The sequence below is a fragment of the Salvelinus sp. IW2-2015 genome, linkage group LG25, assembly GCF_002910315.2.
Source record: "Salvelinus sp. IW2-2015 linkage group LG25, ASM291031v2, whole genome shotgun sequence".
NCBI lineage: Eukaryota > Metazoa > Chordata > Actinopteri > Salmoniformes > Salmonidae > Salvelinus > Salvelinus sp. IW2-2015.
The window spans coordinates 17,244,470-17,257,010 of NC_036865.1; the positions used below are offsets into that span (position 1 = coordinate 17,244,470).

General features: G+C 42.2%; 1 protein-coding gene across 1 annotated transcript in view; it reads left to right on the forward strand.

Annotated features, from left to right (window-relative positions):
• The window catches only part of LOC111952061 (disintegrin and metalloproteinase domain-containing protein 12), a 144,005-nt gene that overhangs the window by 96,138 nt on the left and 35,326 nt on the right, over positions 1 to 12,541 (forward strand). The window contains 6 exon segments of the mRNA XM_023970514.2: positions 4,183 to 4,259; positions 6,098 to 6,287; positions 7,490 to 7,555; positions 9,553 to 9,624; positions 9,924 to 10,093; positions 10,300 to 10,384. Coding sequence (XP_023826282.1) covers positions 4,183 to 4,259; positions 6,098 to 6,287; positions 7,490 to 7,555; positions 9,553 to 9,624; positions 9,924 to 10,093; positions 10,300 to 10,384 — 660 coding nt within the window.

Here is a 12,541-nt window from a genome sequence, read left to right on the forward strand (position 1 = left end):
CATGTATACAAATACAGTGACTCACGTGTAGGCCGTTTCGTCGACATTATGGGTTTAGGAGATGTTCGAAATTACAAGATAATTTGGCCAACTTAATGTAAATTTGCCAAGCTGTTTTATGTACGTACACATAACTGCACGAGATGACAAAATGATAGCACAATTCGTAGCATGTTTTGATACAAGAAGCGGGAATGAGTTTTTAGCGAATCAGAATGCAGAGCACAATGCACCAAAAAAAAAAAAAAAATGCATTATGAAAATCCGCGAAATAGCGAATCCGCGATAAGTGAACCGCGAAGTGGCGAGGGATCACTGTACTCATCATAAAACATTTCTGAAAAATACACAGCATACAGCAAATGAAAGACCAACATCTTGTGAATCCAGCCAATATTTCAGATTGTTTAAGTGTTTTACAGCGAAAACACAATATAGCATTATATTAGCTTACCACAATAGCCAGAAACACAAGCCATTTACCAGCAGCAAAGGTTAGCGATCCTAACAAACCAGCTAAAGATATATAATTTTTGACTAACCTTCATATACTTCATCAGATGACAGTCCTGTAACATCATATTACACAATGCATATAGGGTTTGTTCGAAAATGTGCATATTTAGCGGCACAAATCGTGGTTATACAATGTGAATTGTAGCCAAACATCAAGCAATCTGGCCGGCGCCATCTTGGAGAGGCACCTAATCTAATCGATAACTAATCGTAAACTTGACTAAAAAATACAGGTTGGACAGCAAATGAAAGATACATTAGTTCTTAATGCAACCGCTGTGTTAGATTTTTAAAATTACTGTTACTACGGCATACAGCGTGCGTTACAGCGAGACCGTGCCGAAATGAATGGCGGAATTATTGTGTAACTTTTTTCAACATAAATACGAATTAACAGCATAAAGACTTCTTACTTTTTGATGAGCTTCCATCAGAATCTTGGGCAAGGTGTCCTTTGTCCAGAACAATCGTCTTTTGGTTGAAAGATGTCCTCTTGTCCTGTAGAATTAGCAGCTAACACTAGCCATGTGCCGGAGAGGTGTCCAACACGCGATAGCGCGTGACAAATAAATTCCAGAAAATCGCAATAAACTGGTATAAACTGCTATAAGTCGGTTTAAATTAACTACCTTATGAAGTTTTTAAGACAAAAATCAAATTAAATCAGAGCCGGAGATATAGAACTTCTCAAACGAAAGCTTTTCAGGACGCCATGGCGATGTCCCTCCTGCGTCAGGCCCCCCGTTGAAAAGGTCGGACCTTCCGTTCCAAGAGGATTTATAGTGCCCCAGATGATGCAATCCACTCCATTCAAATGCTCACCGCTTACTGACATCTAGGGGAAGTTTTTACAAAGTGTAAACATCACCCCCTATTGAGAAAAGGTTTTAAGCTCGAGAAATAGTTACATTTGAGATGTTATAAAAGCAACAAAGGTTTCTTCTGATAGCAGTAGTGATTTAAGCCGCCAAGGGCAATAATTAGGTTGTCTATTTGGTATAAGTAGTTTCATAGTGAGCGGAGAATGATCCGAAATGATTAAAGCTTGGTAATCACACTCGTGATAAGTGGTAGAAATCTATTGTCTAGGAAAAAGTAGTCTATACGTGAGAATGTCTTATGAATTGGTGAGAAAAAGATTACTTCCTAGCTGTGGGATTGTGGAAACACAACACATCAAATATGCCATAAGTCTTAAGAAATAGCTGAATTGTAGATACTGTCTTTGATGAAGATGATACCTTAGGAGAGCTATGATCCAGATTGGGCTACAGTACACAATTCATATCACCACCTAGTATTAGGTGGTGTGTGTCCATATTTGGTCATCAGGAAAATACATTTGTGAAGAATGAACTGTTATCCCAATTTGGTGCATAAATGTTAGCCAAGATAACAGGTGTGATATACAGTCTTCCTACTGCTATAATGAAACGGCCTGCTGAGTCTGCCTCTGCACTTGACATTGCGAATGGTATATTTTTACTAATAAAAAATGGCTGCTCCTCTAGTTTTAAACGAGAGTGTTCGAAAGTGCGGAGATGTGTCTCCTGAAGAAAGGCGATATCTACTTTAAGGTGATTTAAATGAGAAAGAAACCTTTTACATTTCACTGGGTGATTTAAAGATTTAACATTCCAGTTAGCAAAAGTGACCGAGCAACCAGATGTCCCTCTCATGATATTAGGCTTAGCCATGTAAAGTCAGGTGGGAAAAGGATAGATGCCAGATTACAATAACAACTGATCCATAATTTTTTTCTCTCCAAAAATAGCAAAGAAAAACCCAACATTTGAAGAAGAATTAAAAAACATAAACAAACAATACTCTGAAGTCTGGTATAAAAAAGAAAACCCACCCTGGTCACCTTGGTCAACTAATAGAACAAGGTAATCGCTAATCCACACGCAAAGATATCCACACATGATGTGCTTGTAGTGGGGAATACTAAACCTATCGAGAAGAGAGCCCTGCTGAAATAATGAAGGATTTAGAAGAAGTTGCGCATAATAAATAAGAATTACTTATTTACAACCCAAAACTAGGCTGTATTAAAAGAAAGTATAAAACATTTTATAAATTACATCTTACAGCAAATAGACATGAGCAGCTTCATGGTAATAAAATAAAACGTTAAAACAAAAGGACATTTGACTCACCAGAACTAAGGCACTGACGTTACCTAATAATAACAATATCAACTGATACCACTGGCAACGCTATACAGTATCTACAAAAGAGAGACTGAGTCTGAAGTGGTAGAAACATTCGTCCATTACCCTAATCGCCAAATAGGTAAACATTCAGTCATTTGCTTCGTCCGACCTTGGTAGAATATTTGTCTTTACAAAGGCCATCGCCTTATGGAGTCTTGGAACTCTTTCTCTGTGCCGTTGTATGTTATACGGAGCCGGGCAGGAAAAGGGAAAAGCTACACCATACCGAACGTTGGTCCGTCCACAGAGCAGACTCTTGACATTGTTGAAGCGGCACGGTCACAAGCAACGCTGGGGGCATAGTCTGAGAAGATAGAGATGGGTGCTCCGTTGCATCGAAGTGGGCCAAATTCTCTGGCACACCGAAGAACATCAATACAATCCTGGTAGTAGTGTAGTTTAGCCACAATGACTCAAGGTTTTCCGCCAGGCTTTCTTGCTTGAGAGCCCCGGTGTGAGCAGTCTACAAGGATGTATTTATCCAATGTGAGGGCTTCCTTCAATAACTTTGAGACCGATGAAGTAGAACTTGAGCCCGGGTCCTCAGCTACCCCCATGATCCTGAAATTGGATCTTCGCATATAACCTTGTAGATGTATGAATTGTTCCTTAAGGCTAGCCACATCAGTTTCGAGCTTCTTATCGATTTTGTAGCGTAGTCGTGTCGTCTGAGCATGTTGACAAGCCTTGTTACATGTCGAAGACAGTTTTCTTAACTGTATCCAGTTCAGTACGAACCATTGCTGTATGCTTTGTGAGTTCATTCTTGACTGCTTGTAATATCGACTTAATAAAATGAAAGTCCTCACTGAGCGCCTCTTTGAGTTCCGACTTGAGTATAGGTAAAGAAGCAAGAATCTCGGCCTTCAAATCGATTTGTTGAAGCACACGAGCTCCTCGTCTTGGGCCTAGTGTTTTCTCTTTTGTCAGTGACTCCGATGAAACTTAAACTTTCACAGGTTATGCGGCATTTACACATTAAAACACAAATAAAAGTTGAACAAAGTAAAGCAAGTCATTCAATGGCTGTGTTTTCTAGTTCTTTTTGGGTCAAAGTTTTGAAAAAGTATTAAATAAATGCAATTTCAGCAGGAGCTCGGAAAAACATGACCTACTCCATGTCTTGCTCACTAGCGCCCCCTATTATCCATAGTTCTAAGATTTCAATACAGATGTAGGATTTTAATTTGAGCCAGTTTGCTACAGCAGGAAAATGATCCTGCTGCGAAAGGAAATGTGAATTATTAAGTGGATTATAATGAATGGACATTTTCATATGGGCAAATCAAGTCAAATTTCAAATTGGAAATGACAAACGTTTCATTCAAATCAAAATGGTTGCTGTCAAAAAGTGTTTGAATTCAAATGGATTTACCCTATACTATAGCATAGTGAAGAACGTCCTGACACAGTTCAAATCTGATTTGAGTGCCATGATGGTGTTTTTTAGAAGAACTGCTACTACCATGGAAAAGTGGAAGGCCACGCTAACTCTGACGTCACTCTCAGCACCTGCTCTGGCCTCCGGTAAGTAACACTTCACTCTATAAGATCCCAGCAGCCTCAGTCAGACATGCTGTGTAACTGGCCCTTAAAGCTCTGTCAACAATCAGGTATGAGTGTCCACTTACCCAAGAGTATAGAAGAGTCCACCAGAAGATATAAGAGGTCCCTAGACAGAGAAAATGGACTTGGTCTGGGCCACCCAGTGACTATTTTTATAACATTTTTTATTTAACCTTTATTTAACTAAGCAAGTCAGTTAAGAACAAATTCTTATTTACAATGATGGCCTACGTGTCTGTCCTCTCCTCTGGGCATGTGTCTGTGCCTAATGGCCACCTGGAAGTAATAAAGCTGCCTGCCTGACTGAGTGAAAACAGCAACAGAAAGCCTGCTGATGTACGCTCATCTCCTGTTTAATTACCCCAAAACTACAGATGCATTATGTGACGAGAAAACGTTTAATATGCCATTATCCTTTTAACAACACAATAAAAGCTAATGACTAGGAACATTTAGCGGTAATACACCTGAACTAGAACTAATGCTGTAGCTGAAGACTCCACCCCAATGGAGTTTTACTGGTAATGCTTTCTTTTTTTAATCTTGTACCTCATGACAAAATCCTTGAGGCAGACAGATGTTTGACGAGCAATATGTGGCTTGGCTTTGATGCCAAAACAAATTGTTTCAGAGTTTTGGTTGGCCTAAGAACACATTTCGGGGAGTTGAATCTATTGTAGGTCAGTGGGTCCATTTACATTGACTGAGTTATTGCACTAAGAGCCATTAGTTCAGTCCCCCCAAAAAAGCTCAAATCTAAATAATCCAGCCGCAAGAAAGGAAATAAAGATAGATTTTTCCAGTTGAGTTGTTAGGCTGTGTGTTAATCCAAAGGAAAGGTAGTACAGAGAGAGAAAACAAACAAATATATCAGTAAGCCTTAGAAATAGCCTTTCAACTATAAACAGTTTCCTAGTTACAAACATTTCTGCCCACAAATGCAGTCAATAATCAAGATGGCTTCCCCCTTCCTGACACACTCAAACCAGGGTTACGTTCAGTACGACAGAACGGTGTGCAATGTTAAACTCAACGGAAACGGTACTGTACTGAACGACCAGTTGAAAAAGTTGTGATTATTGTGGCCCTTAGGGCAGTTACTATAAATATAGTTTGCTGCATGAGTTTTGAGATTTCAGATGGTCACACCCATATTGATTCGGCCACAACTCGCCACAGCCACCAAACAGGAGCAAATCTACCTCAAAGGCTGTTGAAGAACGGTGCACACCGTTTTGAGGAAATGTGTCGTTCAATACAAACTGTCACACAACGTAGAAAATGTTGAAGCGAGCTGAACACACCCTAGGAAGTGGCTATGTGTGTGGCTAGGGAGTGACTGGGGCAGAGCCCACAACCTTTACACAGCTCAAGGAACCATGGAACATTGTGGGTTATACCATATTCAATCAAAACCAGTAAGATGTTTTTTTGAAGTATTTGTGTAAAAGGTCCAGTAAATTGACCCACCCGCACTGCTCACAGCCAGGAAAGTAAATATGTGGAATTGAGAAATGATTTGGGTTTTAAAACACACCATCTGCAATGTATTTACCCTCCTGAAACTAGCCCTGATATGTGATTCATGCCAGACTTTTGGGTTTTATTTGCTAACACCAGATTAAAGAACCAGATCCTTATCATAGAGAAATACCTTAATCATTGACTTGTTTTCCACGTAGCTCATGATCATTTTGTATTATAGAATCAGGTCACATACTGCCCGGTCAACACTGTCAATGCATAATGCCAGATCTGTTGAACAGCATTACCGTACCTTGTCTTCCCTTCTCTTCCAGGGGTTTCATCTCACTTGAAAATAAGACCTTCATCCTTGAACCATCGTTGTACCAGGACAATAATAAACACATCATCTACCGAGGGGAAAACCTCAACCTGTCCCCAGGAACCTGTGGTCATGGCTTCAACATGTCCTCTGTTATCCCTGACAACCATCTGAGAAGCCCTTTCAGAACATTCAGCACCAGGGTAAGGCTCGTCATCAACTACAGCAACATCTGAGTTTTTCATCCGACCATTCAGATAACCTCCATCAAATACCACTTTAGCAATATTGTAGGATTCCATTAACAACACTGTTCGTGATGAAGCTCCCCGGAAGAATCATTAGATATAGAAGTGTTGAAAAGGCAGAGCTTGATAATGGATTGATGTTATAGATGGTCTGGAGCGTGGGCTAAGGGACGTGTGACGTTGTCGTCCAGATAGCTTTCTGAAACCAGCTGTACACAGGGTTCTGGGTTTGATAACAGAGTGAAGAGGAGGCCATCTTTCATGAAGGGGGGAATCAATTTATCTGCCGACTTACAAGATTCGTAGGAACACTTCTTAATTTCTCTGATGTAATACATGACACCATTTGAAACAGGCTGATATTATTTTGGGGTAGATACCTTAGGGAGATGTTAAATGTTCATTTGTAAAATAATGCGTGCCTTTATAGCTATTGCATTAGAGGTAGGATGAAACTTATTTTTACCATACTTTCGTTGTGGCTGTGGCTGTGGCTGTGACTGGATGGATCAGGAACCAGGGCTTAAACTGGATTGGGTTTGTACCTGGATTGGAGCTCAGACCAGCACATGAACCATGGTAGAGCTCCAACCTTGGCTTTACTCTCTCCCTCTCACCCTGGCTCCAGAGTCCTATATCAGGCCCAGGGCAGGAGCGTGAGCTCTGCTCACCACACCAGTCTCCTTGTACCAGATATACAGGTCCATCTGCCACTACCACAGTACCTGCATCCACCCTTAATCCTGGTCCTCCCTTTTCCCTCAGAAACAATAACCAAGACACTCACTGACACAGTGAATCAGCAGCTTTCAATGCTAATGCTTTAAAATCTCTCAATAAAAAACACAGGTGAACAAGATATTTCATAGAAAAGTGTCTGTTGTCTGTGTGACTCAGCAGAAGAATAATAGTCTTTTTTTGTGAAACTTTCGCCACTGGTGTGTAGGCGGTTAATGCGAAGTTGAAATCAAAGGTGATGCCGTGACAGGAGCCTTTTGAAAGATTAATAAGCAATATTTTTGAAGTAGCTTTAACATAAAGAACCCACTGTGTGCGTTGTGAGCGCTCAAAAAAGACCATGCAGGATCTTGAGAAGAGTGGTTCAATTTAGAATCCCATGTCCCCCCCCTCTCTCTCGCCCTCTCTCCGCATCACAGAACAAGAGGCACGCTCAGAAGACTACCAAATATGTAGAGCTGGTCATCGTTGCAGACAACAGAGAGGTAATGTATCTATAATGCATGTATAAAAGTCCTATCATCAGCCCTCATCATTACCATGCCTATGTGGTTTGCCCATTCACAATCGCTAGAGATGGGCATGATGATGTAAGCCACACAGACTTTGCTGCAGAAAATAGGCGAGACTAAGAACGCAAGAACAAATCCACCTTGGTAACGGCAGAATTAGGTCAGTGTGCTGCTACAACCAGTGTGGTCGTCGGTGACAGCCGTATCCCACAGGAAGTGCTGAATGATTCCCCAGTGGACTAGACAGGAAACAGGAAATGGTGTGGATGCAGAAGAAGGAGAGAAAGGCTCGCACTGGGATTTCCCTTGGCTGCCCCTAGCTGATGCTGTTGACCTGAACTTGAAGAGAGGAGGAGAGAACCCATTTCCTTCTTCAGCTCTATAAGTGGCAGGTTGGATGGTTCGGCTAAGTAGGCTTACACTTAGGACACTCAAGCAGGTGGATGCACAGTGGGATGAAAAAGGAGAGTCTGTCTCAACATTGATTGTATCCAACGCCTCTTACATGCTATTTCTGCCAGTGCACATGCTCCCCGTTGACTTGCCAATTGTTTCTTTCCCACTGTGAGATCAGCCCAGATCCAGATTGATCGCAGCTTGACAACCTGTCCGACGTGTTATACCTTCTCTCTCAGACAGGTTGAAGATACAGGGTATCTGGAACTTATGGGCCATTACTGCATAGAATTACCATTATACTGTATTAGCTTGTGTAAAGGAGAAAATATACATGATGAGGAAAACTGAGAACAAATATTTTCCAAGAATACTTTGTTGAAAAAAATATAAATTAACTTACTCGTGCCAAAAATAGCAAAATAGCCTTGACTTGGGGCCTAAGGCCGAACACCTCAAACACAAAAATGCCCATTACTCACATATCTGAGTATTTGGCAGAGTTTTAGTAACAGCATGTTACCTGGACAAGCAGAAGATCTGCTTGCCATGTACACTTGAATGGCAATAATATTGCACAGTTAACATTACAATGGCTAACACATAACTCTAAGGTATAATTAGCACACACATTAGCGTTTACGATAAACTTTCAAAACACTCCTTAAATGGGAGATTCCCCTTAAACAAGAGAAACCAAATAAAGCCATGGACATCACCGGTGCATGCCCTCTGAGGAACCCAGTTCACAAATAAAGCCCTGGACATCACCGGCATGCCCTCTGAGGAACCCAGTTCCAAATAAAGCCCTAGACATCACCGGCGTGCCCTCTGAGGAACCCAGTTCATAAATAACGCCTGGACATCACGGCATGCCCTCTGAGGAACCCAGTTTTCACAAATAAAGCGCCTGGACATCACCGGCGTGCCCTCGTGAGGAACCCAGTTCACAAATAAAGCCCTGGACATCACCGGTTGGCATGCCCTTGAGGAACCCAGTTCACAAATAAAGCCCTGGACATCACCGCATGCCCTCTGAGGAAACCAGTTCCACAAATAAAGCCCTGGACATCACCGGCATGCCCTCTGAGGAACCCAGTTCACAAATAAAGCCCTGGACATCACCGGCATGCCCTCTGAGGAACCCAGTCCACAAATAAAGCCCTGGACATCACCGGCGTGCCTTTTGAGGAACCCAGTTCACAAAGAAGGTGGTGAGTAGAACAGGTTGGCAGTAAATTATATGATAAGCAGACTCTGGAGAATTTGTGTTCTTATGAAGCTAACATAAAGAATAATATAATAATGATTATATGATAAAATAATAATGATGATCATAGCAATAGTCATGTTGGAAAAGTTGGTGTACCAAAACAATCAGTCCGTTTGTGTGGGAAGAAATGGAGGTAAATGTCCGACGTGGAGATGTCTTACAGTCACACTTGTTCAAATGATATTGAACCCAGTTTTCAGGACTGTGTATTATGGGCATTATCTTATGCACTCATCCGCTATTCTTGTCCTTCTTTGCTTCCTAACGTCTAATAATGTTAACCTGGTGGTTGTGTGTTCAGTTTCAGAAACAGGGGAAGGACGTTGAGAGGGTGAAGCAGAGACTGGCAGAGATAGCCAATTACGTGGACAAGGTAAAACCTCCACCTCCCAATGCACAGCAGAGATCCATCTTATGTTTAAAATAGAAATACCTCTGGCAGTAAAGATTAATGCCACATCAGGCTAATATATTAATGTCAGTCTCTCACAACTGATTTTAGTCTATCTAAAATAATATTTTACAGCTATCAATAGATCGCTCGTATAAGGGTCCCAAGCAAGTCATCCATACTACATTTTTATGTAAATCTGTCCAAAAATACATTTTTGGACAGATTTACGGATTTTTTATATGCATCCTTCTATTCACTGGCCCTCTCCTCCTCCTCAGTTCTATAGGGTCCTGAACATCCGTGTGGCCCTGGTGGGCCTGGAGGTGTGGAGCGACGCTGATAAGTGTCCTGTCACTCAGGACCCCTTCAACACCCTGCATGAGTTCCTAGACTGGAGGAAAGTCAAACTACTGCCTACGAAATCACACGACAACGCTCAGCTCATCAGGTGGAGATCCCACAGTACACATGAACGCATAATCACACACATGAAGCACACACTCAAACAAAGAGACACACGCAAGTTCTACCTCCCATACTGTTCAATTCCCTTGTTTGTGATTTGGGATACGAATAGGCTATGATTGGATTATTCGTATGTATTTAATCCCCGAAGTTACCATCTATACCTCTCCTCGATCCCCTTCCCCCCAGTGGGGTGTACTTCCAGGGTACCACCATTGGCATGGCCCCCATCATGAGCATGTGTACAGTGGAGCAGTCTGGAGGCATCGTCATGGTGAGTATAAGCTGAACCTTAGTGTTCCTCCTCTATCTCAGTCTGATGCTATCAACCACATTGATATTGTTCAGAGCTCAGCTTATCGCTATCCAGAGGCACCGTGTAAAGAAAATGTGTTCACCGTTCATTGTTTGGTGGAGGGTCGGAGGAAATGATGTAAACACCAGGATATTCACACCCACGTACACACAGATGCAATCACGCGTGCGTGCGCGCGCGCGCACGCACACACACACACACACACACACACACACACACACACACACACACACACACACACACACACACACACCATCCAAGGTCATTTTAAATAATTGAACCAACCAGTCCAGTTATAAATGTAGGCTGATGTGGGTTTGAGGTAAGTCACAGAGCTTAAATACGACACATTCAAATGTTTATGAGGGGTGATACATTATTTGTGCCAGGACATACTATAGGTCAAAATAGAATGCCCTTTACTCACTACCACGCACAACCCACACAGTTAAGTTCAATGAGCAAAGTGAGCTGTGTTTCCATCCGCACTGTATCACCTGATACACCATTTTGTATCACCATTTTCCCCACGTGGGCCAGCCCTCTAGCAATTCGAGTTCTAGCCAATAAAGCTTCAGCCCCTCTCCATTTGAGTGATAGCTAGCAAGATGTACACACAGCAGAGCGAGAGAGAGAGAGCAATAATGTGGTGCATATATCTGCACATTTATGATGTAGTACACAACTTTTGGCTCGTGAGCGCTACTTTCAGAACTACTGGCCAAAAAGTATACAAAAGTACCAGAAAATCTCTTTAATAGATGTGTTTTTCTTCTGGCCAGGGTTGGCTAGATATTTCCAGATGTTTGTTCTTCCGATTACTCACACATGGCGAAGGCTTGGAGCAGGATTACAGAACCATGTATGGAGTTCTAGGGCCAAACCTCTTCATATTCCACCATATGTTATAATTAACTCCAACCCTCTTTATTTACTCCACATGTAGGTTGAATTTCACAGTTTGTACTTCACTGGGTTTTTAAACAAATGTTTGGTCGTTAAATGTAAACAAAATACAATGATCTTGTTTTGAGAGATATAATATCCCCCTGCATGTCTGGAAACAATATCAGAAAGACCGTAAAACCCTTTCATGACCAAACTAACCCTATCGTGTTGTCCCCATCGCAGCTAGCCTAGAAGGGCTGACTGACTTCGACTACGTCAATTCACTCTCATTGATTCTACAATGACAGTGCTTGTGACGGGGGCACTCAACCATGATGCGTGCAGTATGATCCGCATCATTCAGTGACATCCATGAGACCTCTCATAAACATGACAGGGCTGTGAGAGACATAGCGTTCTTCCTCTAAAACCCCAGGAAACTGGTCCCGCCATGCGGCTCCGTAATCAGGGCCCTCCTTTTTAAAGGGAAAAGGAATGCGTTTCTCATGGACAATAATCAAGGCCTCTGTACACAACACCTGAAATCAGACTAGTTGTGGGGCTGTCTAGAGACATAGGGACCTATGGCTGATTCATATGCCTACTTTTTGTGCCTTGTTATGTCACGTTGGATGACAGCATCCACATACATGTAGGGGAAACATTATATGACTGAGACAAGTCTTTCTGTCTCCAGTTTCCCCCTATTAAATTCAGAGCTTGGTGTGTGTGTGTGTGTGTGTGTGTGTGTGTGGTGTGGTGTTGTGTGTGTTGTGTGGTGGTGTGTGTGGGTCGCTGTGTGTGGTGTGTGTGTGTGTGTGTGTGTGTGGTGGTTGTTTCCAGTGGTGGTCATACATAATTTAATGGCTTAAGTGGCTGTGGTATCACCTGGTGTGGACTTAATAAAGTACACACACGGCACATAGTGGGTAAGTTCCATGGGGAGGGGACTTCTATAATTTATATCCGCATTGTGTGTGCTGCTGTACCTCTCAGCACTTAACAGTGCAGGCAAGCTTCAGCCAGCTGGTCTTACCTTCACTTCTTGTGTTCCCTCACTTTCTTCTCTTTGTCCTCTCAGTGTCTTTGCACTCTTTGTTTTTCAGTCCTCATTCCATTCTCAAGCTCTGACACTCATCTCTACCTTCTCTGTCTGATACGTTTGTCCAATTTTTCCTGGGTTTCCTCACTCTGCCCTTCTCCCCTTATCTCTCTACCCCTCCCCTC